Source organism: Schistocerca americana, chromosome X (genome assembly GCF_021461395.2).
Source record: "Schistocerca americana isolate TAMUIC-IGC-003095 chromosome X, iqSchAmer2.1, whole genome shotgun sequence".
NCBI classification, from domain to species: Eukaryota; Metazoa; Arthropoda; class Insecta; order Orthoptera; family Acrididae; genus Schistocerca; species Schistocerca americana.
Window position 1 is genome coordinate 711,071,024 of NC_060130.1, and position 26,128 is coordinate 711,097,151.

At 38.1% G+C, this 26,128-nt stretch overlaps 1 protein-coding gene across 1 annotated transcript in view; it reads right to left on the minus strand.

Annotated features, from left to right (window-relative positions):
* The window catches only part of LOC124554836 (vacuolar protein sorting-associated protein 26B-like), a 69,688-nt gene extending 59,907 nt beyond the window's left edge, over positions 1-9,781 (minus strand). Inside the window, exon 1 of the mRNA XM_047128500.1 lies at positions 9,520-9,781. Within this exon, the coding sequence (XP_046984456.1) occupies positions 9,520-9,522 (3 nt within the window). The 5' untranslated portion in view covers positions 9,523-9,781. The remainder of the gene's footprint in view (positions 1-9,519) is intronic.
* Between the last annotated feature and the right edge of the window lie 16,347 nt (positions 9,782-26,128).

Here is a 26,128-nt window from a genome sequence, read left to right on the forward strand (position 1 = left end):
ATGTTCTTTTAAACACAGCCTTCAAATATTTTAAACCAGATTTCAGGTTCATGTGACAGAAAATTGTCTGAATTCTAAATACGAAATGATCAGGTCAAAATTATTCTTTGCAGATATTGGGAACAGCATTTATTTAGATAAATAAGCTATAGGTTGGCTTTCTGTACACACAGTAGTCCGGTGATCATTTGACTCTCATTCAACCAACATGTCCAAGATCAGCAACTCCTTTTTCTGTTTACTTCTATCATTAACCTGCTGTTTGGATGAATGGAATTAATGTGGAACAAGAACTGGTGTAACGCATCCACAAACTAATAGGAACTGGTTAGATGGGGTGAAACTACATGTAAAGTCCATTCTTCACAATCTTTAATGTAGAAGTTGTCAATTGCTGGTGATTCGAGTCTATGACTGCGATATCAATCGTTTGAGTAATGTTTCACACTGTAAAGAGAATAAATCGGCATCAAAATGTGTCAGGAAAGTTTGACAATGGCAAATGTGAAGTGGTCTGCTAAAAGAGCCAATGCGTCGATATAAAAGATATCACATTCATGATCACTACAATCTCATTTAGAAATAGCTGCATGCTTTTGAATTAATGGTATGATGGTTACAGAGGGCAACCACAGGCACCAGTACCTCAGTAACATATTTTGCCAACCCTTAAGTAGAAGGTGCAGTAACACTGACGACTGAAGTGGTTGCATAATTTTGGGAAACTGTACATTCTTGGTATAAGGCCTTTAACTACATTGTCAGCGAGGCAGGTATTCTTCAAAAGCAGCTCCATCTTTCTGATGATTGGAGATGTTAACTGCCTTTTGAGTTACTGATACGTACTGTCAGACAGTAAAATCGACATTTATTTAGGCCTACAGCAATCTGCAGCATTCAGGACCACAATGTCATTAAAATCGACATTTATTTAGGCCTACAGCAATCTGCAGCATTCAGGACCACAATGTCATTACCTTACACTCCAACAATACAACTAATTCATTATTACTATGTACAAAATGGAGCCTTGCCTCTCCAGCTAATCATAGGAATACCATATTATTAGACTATTAGTTTTATAGTTACTCTGGAGTAGCTTCACTGAGATATACTCCAAATTGCCCTATCACTACGATTAAAGTGAGAAATGACCCATAGACAAAAACACACTCTAGTTCCCATCACCCAAGTAAAACACGAAGAAAGTTGTCCATCAGACAGTTCCTAAGAAATACATACGTTAATGGTACCACAGAGTAAACGGACTGGGAAACTGATGTTGCAATCAACGATCGAGAGTGATGGACCAGAGTGGAGCAAACCACTGAACAATTCAATGCCATAAAGTATGGAATTAGTGTCTCAGTCACTTGCAGAACTAAATTCATATTGTAAAGTGTTACAGGAAAAAAGCACAGGGGAGCTATAGTTGCTACAGAAAAGAAGCACAATGATTCACATATCAGAAAGAGGGACAACAAAATGAAATCAATGTGGAAAGTTACTAATAATTATAGATGCAAGCATGAAAATGCAAGTAATAAAATCACCATAAAACACAGAAAGGAAATTGCTGATGATCCACTTCTAACAGCTAATATATTTAATGATCACTGTATTAATGTAGCACAAAACCTTATCACAAGTAAATATAATCCAAAGACAAAGGAAATAACTCCAATAAATGAAAGGACAATGTACCTATATCCTGTGAGACCCGAAGAAGTACAAAGAGCTGTCAGCAAACTAAAGAGTAAAATGACCTGTGGACTTGTTGATACCCTTGACAAAATTATTAAATATAGTACCGATAATGTTCTCTCCCAACTTGCGGACATAATCAATGACTCGTTTGAAAATGGTGTCTTTCCAAGCAAACTTAAGACGTCAACAGTAATACCAGTTTATAAAAGTGGTGGCAAGTTTTTACACTAAAAAATTCAGACCACCATCACTACTATCTGCATTTTCAAAAATAAGTGAAAGAATGATGTATAGCAGATTGCTCGATTTCCTAAACAAAAACAAAATTCTTGTAAATGCACCGAATGGTTTCAGAAAAGGCAAATCTATACAAATGGTTCTCTTCAATTTCCTAAAACTCTTTTACGAAGCTACTGGGGACAAGGAACTGACCTGTGGGTAGTTTTCGGACCATTCCAAAGAGTTTGATCTTATAAATCATACTGTACTACTGTCAGAACTACATAATTATAGTGTCCATGGTGTTTCTTACGAGTGGTTCAAGCCATATGTAACTCGTATGAAACAGACAGCAAATTTCTCAGGATGGTAATGTGTGTCATTCCAATTATTAAAAAAAATAATTAAAATAAAAAAAATTTAAAAAAATTAATTATAGGGTGCCCCAGGGCTCAGTATTGGGACCATCGTTATTCTTGGTTTTATTAATGAACTGCCACAACAATTTTCAACCACCGATACTGTACAATTTACTGATGATACCAGCTGCTTTATAAAAGGTAATAATGATTTTGAGATGCAGCAAAAAATTGACAAAACAGCAGAACTGGCTGGAAATTGTTAAACGATAACTGTCCAGATGTCAATGACAAGACAACTGCATGAACGAACTTCAACCATATAAGGAACAAAAACAGGACCACTGTGAAATTCATGTTACCAAACTGCCAAATTCAGTAAAAGAATCACATAAAACTTTTTTGATTATGGGTGGATGAGCATCTAAGGTGGGAAAAACATGCAGAAACGCTTAACAAAAAACGAAGCAAGTCCTGTCAGATATTAAGACTATTCACGTTGGTGTGTAGAATATATGAGTCTGGCGATATACCATCTGACTTTCGGAAAAGCATCATCCACACAATTCCGAAGACGGCAAGAGCTGACAAGTGCAAGAATTATCGCACAATCAGCTTAACAGCTCATGCATCGAAGCTGCTTACAAGAATAATATACAGAAGAATGGAAAAGAAAATTGAGAATGCGCTAGGTGGCGATCAGTTTAGCTTTAGGAAAAGTAAAGGGACGAGAGAGGCAATTCTGACGTTACGGCTAATAATGGAAGCAAGGCTAAAGAAAAATCAAGACACTTTCATAGGATTTGTCGACCTGGAAAAAGCGTTCGACAATATAAAACGGTGCAAGCTGTTCGAGATTCTGAAAAAAGTAGGGGTAAGCTATAGGGAGAGACGGGTCATATACAATACGTACAACAACCAAGAGAGAATAATAAGAGTGGATGATCAAGAACGAAGTGCTCGTGTTAAGAAGGGTGTAAGACAAGGCTGTAGCCTTTCGCCCTTACTCTTCAATCTGTACATCGAGGAAGCAATGATGGAAATAAAAGAAAGGTTCAGGAGTGGAATTAAAATACAAGGTGAAAGGATATCAATGATACGATTCGCTGATGATATTGCTATCCTGAGTGAAAGTGAAGAAGAATTAAATGATCTGCTGAAAAGAATGAACAGTCTAATGAGTACACAGTATGGTTTGAGAGTAAATCGGAGAAAGACGAAGGTAATGAGAAGTAGTAGAAATGAGAAGAGCGAGAAACTTAACATCAGGACTGATGGTCACGAAGTCAATGAAGTTAAGGAATTCTGCTACCTAGGCAGTAAAATAACCTATGACGGACGGAGCAAGGAGGACATCAAAAGCAGACTCGCTATGGCAAAAAAGGCATTTCTGGCCATGAGAAGTCTACTAATATTAAATGCCGGCCTTAATTTGAGGAAGAAATTTCTGAGGATGTACGTATGGAGTACAGCATTGTATGGTAGTGAAACATGGACTGTGGGAAAACCGGAACAGAAGAGAATCGAAGCATTTGAGATGTGGTGCTATAGACGAATGTTGAAAATTAGGTGGACTGATAAGGTAAGGAATGAGGAGGTTCTACGCAGAATCGGAGAGGAAAGGAATATGTGGAAAACACTGATAAGGAGAAGGGACAGGATGATAGGACATCTGCTAAGACATGAGGGAATGACTTCCATGGTACTAGAGGGAGCTGTAGATGGCAAAAACTGTAGAGGAAGACAGATTGGAATACGTCAAGCAAATACTTGAGGACGTAGGTTGCAAGTGCTACTCTGAGATGAAGAGGTTAGCACAGGAAAGGAATTCGTGGCGGGCCACATCAAACCAGTCAGTAGACTGATTTTTTAAAAAAAAAAAAAAAAAAAAAAAAAAAAAAAAAAAAAAAAAAATTATAAATAAATAAATATAAAAAAAATAAAAAAAAAGGCCTCCATGCATAGTATACTGAGGTATAGTATAGTACTCTGGGGAAATACATCTTTTGCAAAGCAGTCTTTTAAATGTCAAAAGAAAGTTGTAAGATTAATAAGTGATGTTGCTTACAGAGAATCATGTAGAGGTATCTTTCAGGAATTAAAAATCATGACCTTACCATCAATATTTAGATCTGAAAGTATCTGTTCCATTAAAAACCACCAAGTTTCAGCTTGGAGTAGTGAGATCCACATTTATCAAACAATGAACAGGAATGATCATAGGGATGTGCACAGAAAATCAGGACAGTGTTGTTTATAGTGCAGTGCCGTGTAACGTAAAAAAATACCAAACATTAAAGTATTTAAAAAAGAACTAAAAATCTACTAATTAACAACAGCTTCTACAGCATCAACTAATATCTGGAATTTTGCTCAAATCTGTAGGTCTGCCTCATAACCTCTCTAAACAAAAATTCATAATTATCTAAGTATTCCTACATAAAACTAAACTACTGTCATCAATGTACATATATATATAATTATGCACCCAACCTTCGTACCATATGTTCCTACGCCTGTTTAACTACAGTACTGGTATTTAAAAATTTTAGTAAAATCAACCAAGGCATTATTTTATCTGTAAGTACATGTATAATTTTATAATCTAATTAAGTAGAACAAGGTTTTTGTTATAAAATGTGTAGGTAAGAATGATAAAATTTTGGGGTCGACAGAAGCGTCCGATCCAACGCATCGGCTTTGACCCGTGACGTAAGGGTGTTGTGTGTGACGTCATGACGGCGCGGAGTTTGGTTTGAGTGTGGCTGTCTCCAGTTCTGTTTTATCTTATTTTATTAACTTTTCTGATCTGTTCGTTCTATCTCGTGAGATTTTTTTTTAAATTTAAAAACACTTATTACTTATTTTAATTATCTGTTTCCTCGAATTTCTGTTTTAGTTTATTATATTTATCTTTCTGATCTGTTCGTTCTATCCCATAAGATTTTTTTAAAAAAAAGACAAAAAACACTAATCACCTACTGAAGCATCTTTGTCTTCTATGGGTTGCAGGGGTTACGACCCCTGGGGAGGTGGGTGGGTATTCATGCATGGCTGTCTTCACTTACACGTTGTAGCTACGCAAGGCGTTTAAATTTGTTTATATTTAGTTTGCCCCCCACCCAAAACACCCCATTTCCCGCACTTGTCCCGTTAGTGTCATTAGGCTTCTTGTGGAAAGTGTGTGTGTTTGTTTTTGTTTCCGCCATATTTGTGACGTCATGGGTCAAAGCAGACGGGTGGGATCGGACGCTTCCGTATTTCCAAATTTTGTATATGGTGTAAATATATAATATTTGATGCTGTTTTGTACTTTTACATGTCCAGTATTGTGAATGTGATAATATGGACACTAAATAAATAAGTCCTGGGGGAAATAGCTAAAATCCACTTGCCTCAGACCCGGGTTTAACATTTCTACTCTAAAGTTCTGTCTATTTAAAAATTCACCCACATGCAAATTATTTTAATGGATTCGGTTTCAGATGACAACTGGAATGTTATAATCACATTCAAGTGGAGAATTTAAATACTTTTTTCCCCTACAGTTTCATCAATTTTATAACAAAAACCAGTCAGTATACATATCTATAGTGGCTCAGATGTCAAACAAGGACTGGTTCTTCTCACACTGGTCCCCAGTTATATTTCCTACTAACAGAAATATTTACAGCATGTTTTAGTTATTTCAAACAACAGCTCCCTGGATACCAAATGAGAGGCTGCATTGGTATTCCAAGATGTGCGACAACCATAATCTTCCCATAAGATAAATACAATATTCAATAAAATTTCATGATCTGACACAGCTGTTACTCTCCAGGAACACAATGAACTATGCACCTGTCTCATAGTTAGTTTCATATCCCATGAATCATTTGCATGATGAATCTTAATCTAAATATTTTACATATTATCACAACAATGTGACTTGCATCGGAACTACCACAATTATGCTCTAGCTGACTGAAACAAAATCAAATCTCAAAGTACAAGTTTACTCAAGAAATAAATTAGGTGTACCAATTAATATATCTAATAGACCAACAGTTTAGAAAGTCAATCTTTTCAACTTATGTATGATCACAAATTACATTATTACTATCATCATCTACAGTTGACATGAATGGTGGTCAATTTTTTTCTCTGCGTGAATACTTTACTCTTTCTGGGTCACAACAACATTCAGTTTAATACTGAATAACTTCTTTTATTACTAAAATTACCTGTACGTTAATGCTACGGTTTACAAACTGAAAGCAGTCATTAACAACAAGCTTCACAAGTCAATAGTTTTCTGTGTCCACTTTGGTGAATACAACATTAGGTTATTATTATTATCTAAAAATAGAGCAAAAATTTTGAACTAAAAATTACACATTTCTTAGTGAGATGATCTGCAAAATTATCAGGAACCAATATTCACAATCAGCGATATTAAATTTTCAGTTGGTTCAATTGTCAGAAGCTCCATGGAATTTTATTGTTTGTGGTGATTCCAGATGTAACAGGAATAAATGTCCAGTTAACAATTTTAAGCTCATTTCATTAAAATACGTATCTGCTGCTACCCCAATGTGCTCTCAGACGTGCCCAATATTTATTCTCACTAACTGAGAAAAAGCACATAAGGGGCGACAGCTCTGAAGCAGCAAATAAAGGAAATCAACCTCTTTATCCAACATATTTGGACCACTTATCGGTGAATTTTGTCAGTGAAGCAGTTTCAAAATTATGGTTACATCTTATTTATTTTTAGAAACAACTCAACAAGTTCTGTTTACTATCTTGAATGGAAAAGAAAGTATATCGTAGCAAGAACACACCTATTTGGGCACTAATGTTTTATTTTTTAATGCGTTTACAACTGATAAATTTGAATTTTTTTGTTCGGGTGAACATAAGCTTACATGACACTATTCATCTCGTGCATGTCTGTACTGTTACTGGGCTGTACCCATTTGCACATGACCAACCAAAATCTCATCACGGTCAATGTTCAGCCCACTGCAAATTGACAAACTCTCAGCACTTTATATTCAATTAAAAACATAAGGGGACAGGTGTCACTGAAACATAAAATTGAAATAACTTAGTGCAAGTTACTAAAGGTAATGCATTATGTAAAAAAAAAAATGTAAATACCACCTATAATAACTGTGGTACCTCATGTCAATATTGCATCTAAAATATTAATGGACCACGATCAGTTTCCACACAAAAATTTTACTACACCATTTATACTGTTATGCACCACATTACTTTTGTAGTAAAATTTTGATAAGAAATTTTAACTCATCCCACAGCTACATTAACAATACTTACTGCTCCATAAAATTGTATGCAGTCATACATAGTTTTATTGCTCAATACAGAAAGAAAGTACTATTTTATACCCTACAATTAAGTGTGAATATATTTATGACATAATTTTTGAAACAGTTTTAATACAGAAGTTTTAACTGAAATTATATTAGTCATTTTAATTGAAAATTACATTCCAGAAAGCAAAATAATGACAGCTTGCAACAAGTTTTGTGTTGCATCTTCAGGCAACAATGGCAAGACAAGTTGTGTACACCATTAACAATCTACTTTTGTTCTGAAGATCTGTTGACACCACAGTGCAACAGCATAACAATACATATCTTCTGGTGCTGCCAACAACTCATCTTTATAGTTGCCCATTAATGTATTGAGAATTCTGTTTATAACCAAATCATCTTGCGTGTTAATCCAAAATTTGTCACATAACTTTATATTTTAGTCCAACTCTTATTTTCCAAAAAATGTGTGTATGAAAACTATAGATTTTTCATAATAAATACTTTAATATTTTGGTGAAAAATAAGTCACTAGCACAGCTGTAACAGATATATCACGTATTATATTTCAAATACATATACAGGAAATAAATTTTTAATTACTGATAATTCACAGCCCATAATTTCCCCCTAAAAAAATTATCTTGTACTGAGTAAAAAAAGTATGTATACTAAATGAAATTGACATAGACAACGTTTTTTTAATCTTCTTTGTAATGTATGTGAGTAGTCGTAAATGGCAAATATCTTAAGAACGCAACTATATCTGTGTCATCCACCAACGTAACACCAGCACACATGATAGTTGCACATCTTTCTTCGAGCTAAATCAAAACACTTGAGAAGTCAGTCAGTCTCTCTCTCTCTCTCTCTCTCTCTCTCTCTCTCTCTCTCTCTCTCTCTGTCTGTGGATGCTTGGGAAAATTATTTACATGCTTCTGTTGCATTAGGGCACACACTTCGACTTTCTTTTCCCCTAGCAGTTAACTGTTATTCAAAATAGCAAAGGAATTTAATGACATTCCAGTAATAATTTATAGTCACATACAGTTCAAAATGTTCAATATGTGAAGTAAAATTTCATATTGCTGAAAGTGTTTAAGAAACTGTAATATGAAGAGGAATCGCTCACAGCTGATTTTGAATAGCTGTCATCACATTGTTGCCATGCATCAATAGAAAAGTTGTCCAGCCACAACTCAATATCACGAAATAATAAATGTTCTAGAACATATAAATAAACAAAATGCAATCAAAATTGCACATACCAACACAAATCGAAAATTAAATCGACCTGGCAAATCTTAATTGTGATTGTATCAAGTTATGTGAAAGCAATGTACGCAAATGCAATGGCATCAGGTAAATATTGCGCGCACACAAGTTTATTACTTTTGGCAAAACACGTCACTTACTTTGGTCTCAAGACTTCAAAACTTGGAGTATCGTTAAACTGCAAAAAATACAGCTCAACTGCACCAAATTCCCAAGTGTTGGGGTGTATACATGGTCACAAAACAACAGCAACGGATGACCGAGAACTTAACGCAAATGAAAGCACCAAGCAGCAGGAAATAATTCGAATACTGCTATAAGTGCGTCCTGTTGCCATAGTGGGACACATAAAAGGCAGGCACGCGACTCATACTATTACATGAATATGGTAAAACACTTATAACAATCTGATGTGCAGTTTGTGCCCGTTTAAAAGACTGTCGCTTGATTATTTTTCCCAGGAGATATTCGACGTAATGTAGATGTGATTTTTGCCTGTGACACAATCAAAACAATTTAGTAATAACCTCTTCCAAACAGTTGTTTACTTCCAGGGATTACAACAAGAGCGAAAAGGTTATAAACGAAAAAAATACGTGTACGGTATATCGAAGACACTGGCAACACACATTTACCATTGTGCTTCCTGCGTTGAATTCAGTGAGCAGGAAATGAAAAGCTTGGGAATCGAGACAACTACCGCTTTGTAAAACTTTGCAAGTACATAACTACATCAGCCACAACACCCTCCACAAATGTCACAACTGTGGTGCAAAGTTCTTATACACGTTGATTCCAGAGTGTTTCACATTCGAAGATCTATTTAACAAACTTTCACAAAAGTAAGCATCACTCTTACGTGATGTAATTCCGTGCCACTTACTAAAGTAACATTGAAACTTATTATCTAGAATCTTTGAATTAAATCAATCATCACTTAAGTCGATAAATACTTAGGTTTCTTAATCCAGAAGTGACGGAGTCTATGCAAAAAAAGTGAAAGCTTTAAGGAATATAGGTTTAGGACAACAGTCAAACATTAATTCTCTTTCCACTGATCTGACAAACACAGTTTTCATCAAGGTGATGAAAACTTCAAGCGAAGCTTCTTTCAACTAGGGGAGTTCAGTTACTTTCCCATGTCATTCGTAAATCTTCTACAGTTGTAATAATATATTATTTACGTTTTGGCACAATAAACTTAGAGAATCCCACTTAATTCTTCTGTTTTTCTTTCCGACAAATTAATCTGATCTCATTCATTCACTGTTAAGTTCTTAATTTGGAAAGTCGCGCAAATCTTAATTTGTTTGATTTAGAATCTTTCGCACCAGTCTGTTGTTTACGTGCAGTTTGCATACAATAAAGTTACATTCTGTTGTGATTAACATAATTCAAGGTATACTGCAGTTGAGTGAGTGCTAAGTTCTTGTTGTAAGCGGAAATAAATAACTTTTTACGTTATATCATAGAACTGAAGCGCTAACCCGTAGGCCTAATTTTTGCTGTTCATGAGTAACGAAAATTCCTATAGCGTAAAGTACGTTAAGTGATTTAATTCTATTTGTAAGCGTGTAATCTGTGTTGCAATGCGTGATAAGTCTGGATTTTGCAGTAGGATTGTCTCAGAGGGAGACGCATGTGTATAATGTTGGTACTGGTAGGAATTTCACAAGCGTGACTGTAGTGGGGGACCGAATGGCAATCTCAACGAGGCCTTCCCATGGAACTGTAGGCTCTGCAAAGAAGATTAGGGAATCATTGAGAAGGAGGCAAATATTTGTGCCCCTCAGGCTCACACGAATTTTGAACAAGATAGGCTGAAGGGGTTAAAATATCTGGGGAAATTCTGTTGAAACCCTAATTAGTCACTTAAAGAATAACCCTATGCCGGCCCCTCTTTCGAGCAACTCTACTACTTCACTGTTCTCATCACCAACCTCAGAAGCAGAAATCGAAAATACAGTCGGCCAAAAATGGTTCCTTCTGCTGGACAAGGTGAAATCTCTTGTTTCCTTGTTGAAAGATGTTCAAGTATAATAAGTAAGTCTCTCTCATATATCATTAATTCTTCATTTCTGGAAGGTGTATTCCCTAAATTACTTACCATAGCAAAAATTATACTGATACACAAAAAAGTCTCTAAACAAGATCCCAATAATTGTCAGCCAATAGCAGTCCTCTCTGTGTTCAGTAAAATATTTGAATATGTAGCAGCTGACAGACTAAAATCATTTCTGAATAAATATAGTGTCTTCCTCCAGCTCAATATGGATTCCAGGAGTGGAAAACAAAAGTAGATGCTGTTTATAAATTTCTAGATACAACTCTAACTCTCATAGATAAGAAACAGCCAGCTGTGGCGTTGTTCTTTGATCTTTCAAAGGCCTTAGACACTGTAAACCACAGTATACTATTACCATAACTATATAACTATAGTATATGTGGCACTGCCTACGATTGGTTTGCAAGCTACCTACTAAACAGAGGCCAGTATGTGCAGTTATGTGAGGTCACCCCTTCAGGAATATCCAGTCTCATGCTCTGATATGCAAACCATAAAACATGATGTTCCTCAAGGATCAATTTTAGGCCTGACCCTATTTCTGCTGTTCATTAATGAACTTCCTCTTCACCTACTGACTTGTAATACCTTCCTTTTTTATGATGACACCAACATTCAGATATCTGACTCAGATAATCACATTGCAGCTGCAGTCAACCAGTGTACAGCTCTACTGCAGTCATGGCTTACAGCTAATAGGCCACTTCTTAATGCAAAAAAAGACTGTAGGCCTAACATTTCATACAGTCCAAAATAGAAATCTGACCCTCCCAACTATACAAATATGTGGAAATAGTATTGAACTGAAAAATGTAACTAAATTCCTTGGAATATCTATCTCTGACACTCTAAGCTGGAAAAGGCACACTGACAGCTTAGCTACAAAGCTATGTAAAGTATGTTTTATGCTTCAGACAGTCATGGAAGTGACGAGCATAAAAATCCTAACGACAGTGTGCCATGCTCTTTTGCACTCAATCCTAACATATGGCCTAGTATTCTGGGGCCACAGATCTGAGTCCAATAAAATATTTAAGCTACAAAAGAAAGCTGTCAGGATACTGTTATTTAAAAAGCAGAGAGACTCATGTAAACAACTATTCTGAAAATTAGGTATTCTTTCACTTCCGTGCCAGTACATATTGGAGACACCAAGTTATACCAAGCTTAATTTTTGGCACCCTGAAGCAGAATCTGGGCTATCATCAGCACAACACTAGAGGGAAATACTTGCTGACACAGTTTCCCCATTCCACCAAATTATATGCTGATAGTGTAAAATCCATGGGGATTAAACTTTATAATCTCTCTCTCTCTCTCTCTATTCGCTTAGTCGGTTCCGACTCTTCGTGACCCCATGAACCAAATCACGCCACTTTTTCCTGTCTTGCACTTTCTCCTGTAGACCTTCCAGGTTGGAACACATTGCTTCTGTGATCCTCTGACGTCCTCTTCTTCTAGTTCCTTCAATCTTCCCCAGCATTAATGTTTTTTCCAGTGAGGCATGCCTTCGCATTGTGTGTCCAAACTAGGTCAGCTTTTGTTTTAACATTAGACCTTCCAGGGAGAAATCTGGTTTAATTTGCTCCAATATTGATCTGTTGGTTCTCTTTGCAGTCCATGGAACTCTAAGAAGTTTCCTCCAACACCACAATTCGAAGGAGTCAATTCTTCGCCGTTCAGCCTTTCTAATGCCCCAGGTCTCACATCCATACATCACAACTGGAAAGACCATAGCCCTCACAATACGGATCTTTGTTGCTAGTGTTATATCTCTGGACCTTATAACCTTGTCAAGGTTTGACATCGCCTGTCTACCGAGCAACAGGCGTCTCCGGATTTCATGGCTGCAGTCACCGTCAGCAGAGATCTGGGAACCGAGATAACTGAATGTTTACTTTATGATCATCTACTACCAAACATACAAAAAACATCAAAAACCTAGCACATTTTAAAATAAGGCTTAAATTGACATTATTAAAATACTATTTTTGTAACTTACATGAATATTTTGAATGTGATTTTTCTATGTAATATATTTGCACACTTATCCTTCTGTACCATAATTTATCTTCAAAATGTAAATTTTAATAAGGCCTAACAGACTGTTAAAATTGATCTACTTGTATGTACTCATTATATTTATCTAGAAAATCTTAACTGTTGTATAAATTATGTAATGCTTATCTGTACTTGATTTGATTTTAAATATATCTTCAAATTTTAATTTTAATTAGGCTTAGCTGACCTTAATCTTGAACTACTTGTGAGTATACTAATATTATATCTTGCAGTCTATAACTATCACACAATTATGTAAGTCTAGGTGTATTTAATTTGGCGTTATATATTTTTAAATGTTTAACAACTATAATGACTAGTCCCATGTCATGTACTACTCACTGTACACAAAATGATTCAGTGGATCAGTAAAGAATGAATGAATGAACTCTGTAAAGGTAACAAGCTGTGGGTGAAAGGAGAACAGCTCTTCAGCTTCATCTACATTAGAATAAATTTGACTTGGTACCTGAAGTAGGAGAGGAAGAGCCTCATTCGACTGTAGGTTACAGTAGGATGCAACAGACTTCTAGCAAAGAAACTGAATGTAGGTCAGTACCGAAAGTGACTAGTTAGAGTCCTGTTGTTATTTAGTAATAATGAGAGAGGTGTAGGTCAGATGGTACAGGGCAAATTAGAGACAGGGTGCCAGGTCACAAGTATTGCGAAGCCAAGTGTTGCCTTAGCCAGGTGACAGAGGACATAGGGAATTTGTGCAAAGGTTTTGGCAAAGAGGATCAAGTTATTATAGTTGGTAGAGTAGGGAACAGCGTGGCTAAGAACACTAATTACAGCATTAAGTGTGACCTGGATGAAATGTGAGCAGAAACTACACACACAAGTGTGAGTTTTGTGGAGGTCCTGCAGCGCCATGACGAACCCTAGGTAAATACAGCTGTGAGCCACGTGAACACTGAGTTGAGCAGGCTGTTGCTGACTGAAGCGAAATCTCATGTGGGTGTAGTGTCAGTTGTTGCAACCAGAAAATGGGAATATGCTTGATATGGCCTAAGCTGGAATAGAAGAGGAAAAGACAGGTTGACTGAGCTTCTTGCAGATAACATATGGGAGCCACCATCACACATAGCAAGGTCCCAGTGGTTACTGGTGTCAGAGGGGCATCTTTTTTAGGTTAGACTCAGGATTCAAGTACCTTGTTTTGAAGGAAATGAAAATAAGAGAAGAGTCCCATAAAATGATTAATAATGCACAGAAAAGTAAGGATGACTTATTTCATCAAAATATTACAAGATTGGGTAGTACAGTAGAAGAGCTTCTTGATTGTTTGGAAAATTTAGAGAGCTCTGAAACGATAGACATTCTGTGCCTGTCTTATCACCACATAACCACAGGGTTAGATAAGTTACATATAAAAGATTACACTATTGCAGCTTAATCATGCAGGAATAACATAGTAAAAGGAGGAGTTGTTACTTACATTAAGATAGATCACAAGTTCAATAACGCTGCGATTAGAACAGAGAAGTTTGTGCTTCTGAATTAATGCCGAAAAATAGTTCATTTTTAGTTGTAACAGTACATAGATCCCCACTGGGAAATTGTAAACTATTTATAAGGAAACTGTATTCCTTACTGTGCTATCTGTCACACAGCAGCAAGCAGTTAATAGTCTGTAACTTCAAAGTAAATTCTCTAAAGGATTGTGATAGGAAAAATGATCTGGAAACCTTATTTGGATCCTATAATTTGGTTTCAGTAGTTAACTTTGCAACACAGGTGGATAAAGGCAATAGGACCCTAACTAATAATGTTTTCTTTAATGCAGCTCAAAGCAAGAAAATGACAGTTTACCCAGTAACAAATGCTCTCGCTTATCACGGTGCACAGTTAGTTAGGATAAAACGTTGGGAATCATCTCAGAATTCATCAACCGACCACGGCATAACAGCCCGGATAATTATAATGGACATGATATTTCCGGCCGTGAAAGTCTACATTTTAGTATCAGACGCCTCTACGGGGAGGAGATGTCAAGAGAAGTGCGACGCCTGGAAGGACTCCAGAAGAAGAGAGTGCAGCTTTTGTGTTCCCTCACATTCCTGTCTCGTTGCAGAGCCGTCGGCGTTATACCGAAGTTTCTGAAGATAAAGCGACTGTTCTATTCGGGAAAGGCACAACGCATTTTCAAACGGACTGAGGAGGCCTTACCACGAGAGCGCATTCAGCAGACCCGACGGGACTTGGCAAGCACAAACTGTAAGTTAATGTCTCTCCATATTACGATCAGTAATAAACTGTGCAGCGGTGACTGGGATAAAATTGATAGACTACTGCATGATACCATGGGGAAGCGTATGTTGACAACGTCTAGTAGACAGAAGAAGAAGTTTGATAATTTGCTACCTAATCAGTCTGTTCGGCATTTAGACGTTTCCCGGACGGTTATCAATTCGTCCAAACGTTCGTTATCTGACGATGAGACACCTGTGCTTACCAAGGGAGGAAATTTTGCTGTTAGTCCGCGTTTTGTGCCCACGGAAGAAATTATAGCCAGTGTAGAAGCAGGAATTCGCAGTGTGGATTCTGTAACAGCTGACGAAATCCGTATAGAAACAGTGAGAATATTAGCCAATGCAAAAGCGCCGAAAAGTGAGTGAGAGTGGGTGAGAGAAGAGCTTTAAAACTCCTGAATGACGACGATAGTATTTTGGTTCTCCCAGCTGACAAAGAAAGCGTAACGCTGGTTATGGATGTGGCCGACTATCAGAGTAAAATTACTGATCTACTGGATCCGCAAGCATATAGGAAGCTGAATAAGGACCCCACTAACAACGTTCTCAGAACTGTGTTGCGGTTAATAAAAAAGTCCTCCATTGAAGAGAGTGTACAGAAAGGTCTCTGCAATTCGGTTGCGCTACCACCGAGGCTTTATGGATTGGCCCAAAATTCATAAAGAAAATGTGCCGTTAAGACCTATACTAAGTGCCATTGGTTCGCCCACCTACTCGTTAGCCAAGTTTTTGACTACGCTGTTAATAGCACATGTGGACCGTTCGGACTCTTATATAAAGAATTCGACACATTTCATCAGCAGATTGAATGGCATAATAGTCCAGCCGGAGGACATATTGGTCAGCTTCGATGTGGTATCGCTGTTTACCATGGTTCCACTTAATGATGTATTGGAACAGCTGGATCGAATTTTTCCTGCCGATATTTTAGAACTGTTTAAGTGTTGTTTGACGACCACATACTTCAAGTGGAATGAACAGTTTTATGAGCAAACGGATGGCGTGGCTATGGGAAGCCCCCTAAGTCCCGTAATTGCAAACTTCTTTATGGAGAAATTCGAAGAACAGGCCTTAGGTACTGCCAGCAAAAAACCAAATGTATGGTTCCGATACGTGGATGACACGTTTGTGCTGTGGAGACACGGTAGGGAGGAACTAAGCCGGTTCCACGAACATCTGAACAGTATAAACTCGAGAATTCAGTTTACAATGGAGGAGGAGGTAGACGGCAAATTACATTTCCTCGATGTGCTTGTTTTTAGAAACGAATATGGTAGTTTGGGCCACTCAGTGTACCGCAAACCCACGCACACGGACCGTTATTTGCACCGGGATTCGAACCACCACCCACAACAGGAGCGGGGTGTTATCAAGAAGTTAGCGGACAGAGGTAGAAATATTTGTGAACCTGAGTTGCTCGACGCTGAGATGGAACATCTCCACAATGCACTAATGAAGAATGGATATTCGTCCGCCGAAATAAAACGTGCGTTGAGGCAGCCACGCAGAAATCATACTGACGTACAGGCTACTGCAAAATCTAAGGTTTTCCTGCCGTTTGTTAAAAATGTAACGGAAAGAATAGGGAGGATCTTGACGAAGCGGAATATTACCGTAATTTACATGCCCACCAGGAAGATACAGGAATACCTTAAGCCTGCCAAGGACGCTCGCAAACCATTGGAAAAAGCTGGAGTTTATAGGATCCCATGCAGCTGTGGTGATGTTTATGTAGGCACCACCAAAAGAACTGTTTCTAAACGTTTGGAAGAGCACAAGGGAAATTGTAGAAGAGGAGAAACGGAACGATCAGCTGTTGCGGAGCATGCTTTCCAGCCGGGGAACCACAATATTGGTTTCGAGGAGACGCAAGTACTAGCGGCCACAAGCGGATATTACGAAAGGCTCTACAGGGAGCCAATCGAAATCGCTAAACACCCAAATAATTTCAACCGAAAGGAGGAGGGCGTGAAATTAAACGGTATATGGATGCCGGTGTTAAAGAAGATGTGTACCACCCGTCCACTACTGGGTGATGGCAACGGCGATCGACGGCGACGGACAGCGGCCAATTGCAGTGACGTTTTCAAAACACGTGACGTCACGCCGCGGCGCGGGAGAGCGCAGACACGGAATTTAGCGGTAGTCGGTAGCGAGCCAGTGGGTGCGTTGGACCTTCCATCGAGCTACGGACCCCCTTGAAGATGTCTCCCGCAGTCCCGACGAAACGTTGGGAATCATCACAGAATTCATCAACCGACCACTGCATAATAGCCCGGATAATTATAATGGACATAAATACCATAACACCTTATGGTATGGATACTCCTCAGAGGAAATCAGTTAGAATAATTAATGACTCGAGGACAAATGTTTTTAAGAATAGTTTACTGGAAATGACATGGGATGTGATTTATAATGAACCAAATGCTAACATACAATTTATTCTATTCCACGATAAATTCCTATCATTATCTGAAAGTAGCTTTCCACATAAGCTAATCATAAAGAATACTAAACAGGCAGGTAAAAACCATGGATTACTAGACCAGTTAAAATATCTTGTGAAAGGAAAAGGGAAATGCATTTTTGGGCAAGAACAAGTAGGGATCCTACAGCAGTTGCACACAACAACTCAAAAATATTAAGAAAGGTTATTAAAAATCAAAGAACATGCACATAACGTCAGAAACCCATAATTAAGGCTATATGGAATGTAGTAAAACAAGAGACAGGACAACCAGCCACAGAACAAAACAACATTACTATTGAACTGAATGGAAGGGCTGTAAGTGATGAATAACAGGTAGCAAATGTATTTAATAATCATTTCCTAAATATACACTGACGCACCAAAGAAACTGATATAGGCATGCATATTCAAATACAGAGATATGTACACAGGCAGAATATGGCACTGCAGTCAGCAACGCCTATATAAGACAACAAGTGTCTGTCACACTTGTTAGATCGGTTACTACTGATACAATGGCAGGTTTTCAACAGTTAAGTGAGTTTGAAAGTGGTGTTATAGTCAGCGCATGAGTGATGGAGCACAGCATCTCCAAGGTAGCGATGAAGTGCGGATTTTACCGTACGACCATTTCACAAGTGTACCGCAAATATCAGAAAGCTGGTAAACCATCAAATCTCCGACATTGCAGAGGCTGGAAAAAGATCCTGAAAGAACGGGACCAATGATGACTGAAGAGAATTGTTCAACATGACAGAAGTGCAACTCTTCCACAAATTGCTGCAGATTTCAATTCTGGGCAATCAAAAAGTGTCAGCGTGCAAACTATCAATGAAACATCATCAATATGGGCTTTCAGAGCCGAAGGTCCACTCGTGTATCCTCAATGACTGGCGACACAAAGCTTTATACCTCGCCTGGGCCCGTCAACACTAACATTGGACTGTTGATGACTGGAAACATGTTGCCTGGTTGGACAAGTCTCGTTTCAAATCGCATCAAGCAGATGGATATGTACAGGTATGGAGACAACCTCATAAATACATGGACCCTGCACATCAGCAGGGAACTGTTCAAGCTGGTGGAGGCATGTGAGGCGTGTGTGGTTGGAGTGATATGGGACTCATGATATGTCTAGATCAGGCGCGGCTCGTGGTTCCTATACTGGGGAAGGCTGCGGCATTTATCAATCGGAGCCAATATAGACCTCTGGTTACGTTACAGATTAGTCTGACATAAACAACTAAGAATTCTGGGGGAGGGGGGTGGGCAGATCACTCTCTACCCATAATTTTACGTACTGTGTCTTCTATAATCAGGTATTTATTAAATATCATTAGAGGCTAACTTCGAGTTAAAATCTTTGGTTAGTGTTTTTATACGTCATCATTACATTTTCTGACACTTTGCAGCAAATCATATGAAAAGACGCGTTTCGGAGAGATCTTTAATGCGATGAATGTTAACTTTGCGGCTGCTTAATATTTTTGGTGTTTTCAGTTCTAAATTTAAGGCGTTTATTGTAGTTTACCTCCAAAGCTCGAAGTTAAATGTTTTTCGCTGGAATTATGTTTTTTCCCCTTTGCGTGAAAATTCTTTAAGTCAGTGATACCAGTTTCAGTCCAGGCACTGTCAGTACTATTTGTACGAAGACAGGTGAAACAGAAAAATGCATTTTTCACTTCACAACCACACAACCACTCGGCTGCATCGTACATTGCTCTATTAAAACTGCGGTTGTATCCTTGCCTAGATTTGCACTGTTTCTGTTCTTGATTGATCGTTAGATCGGGTCTGGGTGCACAAAGTTCTTTCACTTGCATCCTATGGCCGTGTTCCAAGTTTTTACCTATTGAATTGCACACTGAATTCATATTGCGCTGGTTTCACAAGCAAGTAAAACTCACTAAAATCTTGCAAAATACACTCCGAAAAAGAAACTTGCTAATATCACACGATATCAACAAAAGCAGTCAGCACCAGCAAGCAAGGAAAGTAGTCACGGGACAAATTTCGCGCGCTTTGTCCTCTAATCGCTTACGAAACTCTCGCTAGATGGCAGTACTGTTGTTACGGTTAGAGAGCCTGTAGTTACGGTAGTCTAGTGCACTCTGGCGGGATATTTGCAAACTTATTCTAAATGTGGATAAAATAGCCAATGGTAGAAACAAAACAACAATGTAAAAAATTATCAAAACAATAATACTAAACGTCGATTAATGACGCATCGAAGCGTAGCAGAGATGTGCAGAGACAGAGATTGGATAGCGAAGTTTCGGCCACTCTGCATTTCTTTATTACATAGATAGTGGAACGTGAAAAACGTGTGGTGGTTGGTATGACACCCTTAGGCTGCAAGCTCTGAGCCTTCGGGTCGCCCATAAAGAGCGGTACTATGTAGAAGCCACGCCCCCAAACCGCTACTACATGCAGCTTACGGACGTTCCAAGGCGCAGCCTAAACACTACTAACCATTCCGAAAACATCTATCCATACAAACAGTTCCAAAAACGTTGACCGTCGTTATTTTAATCGGAATGGGAAATGTGCTAAATTCTTCCTGATAATTTAAATTTTGTAATATGCTCTTGCGAAATTTACTTTAACATATATTTTGGGGCGGCTCCGCCTCAGAGCCTTTAATTACGAGCTGCGCCTGGTCTAGATACTACTCTGACAGGTGACACATTTGTAAGCATCCTGTCTGATCACTTGCATCCATTCATGTCCATTGTGCATTCCGACAGACTTGGGAAATTCCAGAAGAACAATGCGACACCCCACATGTGCAGAATTGCTACAGAGTAGCTCCAGGAACACATTTCTGAGTTTAAACACTTCCGCTGGGCACCAAACTCTCAAGACATGAACATTATTGTGCATATCTGGGATGCCTTGCAAGGTGCTGCTCAAAAGAGATCTCTATCCCCTCGTACCCTTATTGTTTTATGGACAGCCCTGCAGAGTTCATGGTGCCAGTTTCCTCCAGCACCACTAGAGACATTAGTCTAGTCCATGCCATGTCGTGTTGCAGCACTTATGTGTCCCTGTGGGGGCCATACACTCTATTAAGCAGGAGTACCAGTTCCTTTGGCTCTACAGTATAATAGAAAGCTTAGAGATGAACAGTTCAAGATCAAAATATCAGCAGTACATTGAAAATGTAGCTTTCATAAAATTCAATATCATTATGTATCACCCGCTTCTTCTTCTGAAATTAAGAAGATTATACATTCTCTCAAAAATAAAAGCTCATCTGATTTTGATGGTGTTTACAATAGAGTAATAAAAATTTGTTCCCAAGTAATAATGCCAGTCTTATCTGAAATAGATAATGCATCACTGACTCACAACACTTTTCCAGAGAGACTAAAATATGACACTGTTAAACCCCTCTTTAAGAAAGATAATAAGAGAGGCGTCAATAACTACTGAGTTGTTCCACTGCTGATATCATTTTACAAAATTTTTGAGTAGATGATGTATTCTAGAACAGTCTCTAACCTTAGCAACATTAGTATCCTTAGAAAATCACAGTTTGGGTTCATAAAGGGCTGCTCTACTGAGAATGCCATTTACACTTTCACTCACCAGATTTTACAAACATTAAATAACAAAATAGTGCCAGTTGGAATTTTCTCCGACCTATCAACAGCATTTGACTGTGTGAATATAGTATTCTCTTAGATAAATTGATGTTTTATTATATTGGTTGTATAGCCATCCAACGGATAATGTCATATCTAACGAAATCTATGAAGAAAGTTGTACTCAGTAATTTATGCAATATAGACCAGGGATACAACATGACTTTGGAGAAATCACATATGGGGCTCCCCTAGGTATAATCTTAGGTCCACTACTATTCCGCATATATTTGTAAACGATCCCCCATCTAGTATACAACAAACAGAATTAGTTCCTTTGCAGATGACTCTAGTATTGTAATCAGTGAAAGCATACACACAGAAACAGAAGAAATGATAAACAAAGTTCTTAAAAGCATCATTGACTGGTTTCCTGTGAATGGTCACATGTGCAATTTAAAAAAGACACAAGATACTCAGTTTTGCACACCTAGAGCTACTACACCAACGATAAGTGTAACACATAGTAAAGAAATAATAAATAGGGTGGTAACTTCAAAATTCTTAGGGATCGATATTGATGAGAATTCAAATTGGAAAAAAACAGATTCTGGAACTCCTAAAACAACTTACCTCAGCTACATTTGCGCTTAGCATCATTGCAAATCTTGGGGTGAGACAAGTCAGTAAGTTGACATGTTTCACATATTTTCATTCAATAATGTCATATGGAATAATGTTCTGGGGTAACCCATCTTTGAGAAAGAAAGTCTTCATTGCACAAAAACATGCTGTAAGAATAATATATGGTGCTTGTGGTGTCACCGCCAGACACCACACTTGCTAGGTGGTAGCCTTTAAGTCGGCCGCGGTCCGTTAGTATACATTGGACCCGCGTGTCGCCACTGTCAGTGATTGCAGACCGAGCGCCGCCACACGGCAGGTCTAGAGAGACTTCCTAGCACTCGCCCCAGTTGTACAGCCGATTTTGCTAGCGCTGGTTCACTGACAAATTACGCTCTCATTTGCCGAGACGATAGTTAGCATAGCCTTCAGCTACGTCATTTGCTACGACCTAGCAAGGCACCATTATCAATTGCTAATTATCTTGTGATACATGTACCGTCAGACCGATGTTCACCAATTATGAATTGAAGTTAAGTATTCCAGTAGTTACTTACGTTCTTTGCTACTATAAATTCCCTTACCTGTTCCAGACCTCATGCCAGCCTGCGTGAGCTTAAACGCGTGCCTTTCGGCTTCCTCTCCTAGTGGCTTGGCTGTCTTGCCAAGTCACAACAGTGCTCACCCTCAAACATCCTGTAGACATCTGTTTAAGGAGTTGGGAATTCTGACTACTTCTTTGCAGTATGTTTATCCCCTCATGATGTTTGTTGTATATGATTCACTGCAATTCAAAAGGAACAATGAGGAGATCTCTGCCGAAAGCTCATGGGGAGTAAACCCCTTGACGCGGCTTTAAACCTGAGAATGTTTTATTAATGAGGTACACAATTACAATATCAGAAGGAGAAATGATATGCATTACTCCACATTAAGGCTATCTTTAGTATGAAAGGGGTGGACAAAGCTGCAACAAAAATTTTTTATCGCTTACCGAGAGATATAAAATGTCTGACAGACAGTACAGTAAAACTTGATAACAGACTGAGAAAGTTTCTTCTTGATAACTCCTTCTATTCTGTAGAAGAATTTCTCTTATTGTAATGTGTAAAAGGTGCTGTGTTCAAATTACCAACTTACATCTGTATATCTTTTTTTTCTTTTCGTAAAAGAATGTAACTGTATCTACAAATTAATTTGCAATGGGAATGTAAAATGGAAATGATCACTGGAACATGTAACTAACTAACTAATTAGTAGATACAAAAGAAAATAAATCCTTTATTGTGTCACAATAAAAAGTATTTTCTGTGTACAAACGACTTTCTCTGATATCTATATAAAAAATCGGACTCCTTTTAAAGCAGTTAGAACATAGGTGGACTATTGAAAGACTCTTTTATTTTTGCTATAAGATCTTCAAGAAACACCAAATTAAATATGTTAAGACATATTCAACGAAAGTCGTTTTCAGCATGAGGATTCCAGCGGTCCACAAGATTTATTGTCAATGTGGCATATTATACACAAAGAGCCGACTTGCACTTTTAAAGGTAGATGTAATGGATACTGACTGCACAAAAGGCTAGGTCAAGCACAAAAATGTCCTGTTAATGTAGAAACTTATTTTTTAAAGCATACAGATGTGAGTTAGAAATTACTATTTACCACTTTTCACATGTTACAATACTATGAATTTTTCTACACAAGAGAAGAAGTCTCCAAAGAGAAACTTTTTCAGTTTATTTTCAAATTTTACTTTGCTGTCAGTCAGACATTTTATATCAATGCCTGCTTAATTCATCAAAAATTTTGGTTGTAGCATTCTGCATCCCTTCTTGTGCTAAAGACAACTTTAATGTGGAGTAACATATGTCATTTTTTCTTCTGGTATTGTAATTATATACATCACTGTTCCTTTTGAACTTCATGGGAGAATAAATATACTGTGAAGCAATAGTGAAAATACCTGACTCCTTTAGCAGATGTGTACAAGATTATCATGGGTGAGCACCACATAGAGCGTGTTCTTGAGCAATGAGCACGGCGTGTTCTTGAGCAATGAGCTCTCTACTTATTAAAGGTGAGTTATCCCAGAATATTATTCCATGTGACTTTGTTGAATGAAAATATGCAAAATATATCATCTTACTGACTTCTCTCTCTCAAAGATTTGCAGTAATTATAAGTGGAAATGTGACAATAGTCCACTGCAGACTGTTAATGAAGTTATGTGCATATGGAATAGGCTCCCAGATATGTGACTGGCTCGCAGACTTCTGAAGTAAAAGAACCCTGTATGTTGTCCTCGTCAAAGAGCGTTCATTGGAGACAGGGGTAACATCAGGCGTGGTCTAGTGAAATGTGATAAGACTGTTGCTATTTTCTATCTACATAAATGATCTGGCAAATGGAGTGGGCAGCAATCTGCGGTTGTTCATTGATGAAGCTGTGGTGTACAGGAAGGTGTCGAAGATTAGTGACTATAAGTTTATAAAAGATGACCTAGACAAAATTTCTAGTTGGTGTGATGAATGGCAGCTGGCTCTTAATGTAGAAAAATGTAAGTTAATGCGAATGAGTGGGAAAAGCAATCTCATAATGTTTGAATACAGTCCTAGTAGTGTCCTGCGTGACACAGTCAAGTCATTTGAATATCTGGGTGTAATATTGTGAAATGACATGAAATGGAATGAGCGCATGAAGTTTATGGTAGGGAAGGTGAATGGTCGACTTGGGAGTACTGGGAGAATTTTAGCAAAGTGTTGTTCATCTGTAAAGGAGACTGCATATAGGACGCTAATCCGACCTATTCTTGAGTACTGCTCAAGTGTTTGTGATCCACACCAGATCGGATTGAAAGAAGACATCAAAGCAATTCAGAGGTGAGCTGCTAGAATTGTTACTGGTAGGTTCGATCAGCATGCAAGTGTTAAGGTTATACTCTGGGAGCTCACGTGGGAATCCCTGAGGGGAAGAAGACATTCATTTCGAAGAACACGACTGAGAAAGATTACAGTATCGGCATTTAAAGCTGACTGCAGAAAGATCCTACTGCCTCCAACATACATTTCCCACAGGGATCATGAAGGTAAGATACGAGAAATTAGGGCTCATACGGACACAAACAGACACTCCTCTTCCCCTCACTGTATCAGTAAGTGGAATAGGAGAGGAAATGACTAGTTGTGGTAAATGGTACCCTGTGCCACGCACCATACGGTGGCTTGCACAGTATGTTTGTAGAAATAGATTGTACTAAGTTATTTTGAAGGTCCCAAAATGTGCTTTCTCCAGGTTAACATCTCATCACTGTGGACACCTAAGAATTTTGAACTTTTTATTATTTCCTCACCATGTGTTTCACTTATTATTGGTGTAGTATCTATGGTTGTGCAGAACTGAACGTGTCGTGTCTTTTTAAAATCGAGAATGCGACCATTTGCAGGAAAGCAGTCGATAATACTTTTAAGAACTTTGTTTACCATTTCAGCTGGCCTATGTGGCCGAGCGGTTCTAGGTCGCAGGTTCGAATCCTGCCTCGGGCATGGATATGTGTGATGTCCTTAGGTTAGTTAGGTTAAAGTAGTTCTAAGTTCTAGAGGACTGATGACCTCAAATCTTAAGTCCCACAGTGCCCAGAGCCATTTGAACCATTTGAACTATTTCTTCTGTAGCTGTATGTGTGCCTGGATTAAATAACAACACTACTGCCATCTGCAGAAAGACCTAATTCTGATTGGTGTATATTAAACAGAACATCATATATATATATATAAGTGGAACTATTGTTAAGATTGAGCATTGGGGAACCCAATATGGGATTCCTCCCCAGTCAGAATAATTTATCTTGACTGCATTGGTTGAATTACTAAGTACAACATACTGCATACATTTGGTTAGATATGACATTATCTACTGATTAGGTGTACCATCAGTCCCATACTACCTCATTTTACCTAGGATAATACTGTGATCGACACAGTCAAATGTCTTAGATAGGTCGCAAAAAATACCGTTAGACGCTGTTTTGTTATTTAATGCCTGTAAAATTTGGTGAGCGAAAATGTAAACGACATTCTCAGTAGAGCAACTCTACTGAAACTCAAACTGCGATTTACTGTAGATATTATTGTTGATCAGGTAACATACTATTCTAGAATATAGCACCTAAAAATTTTG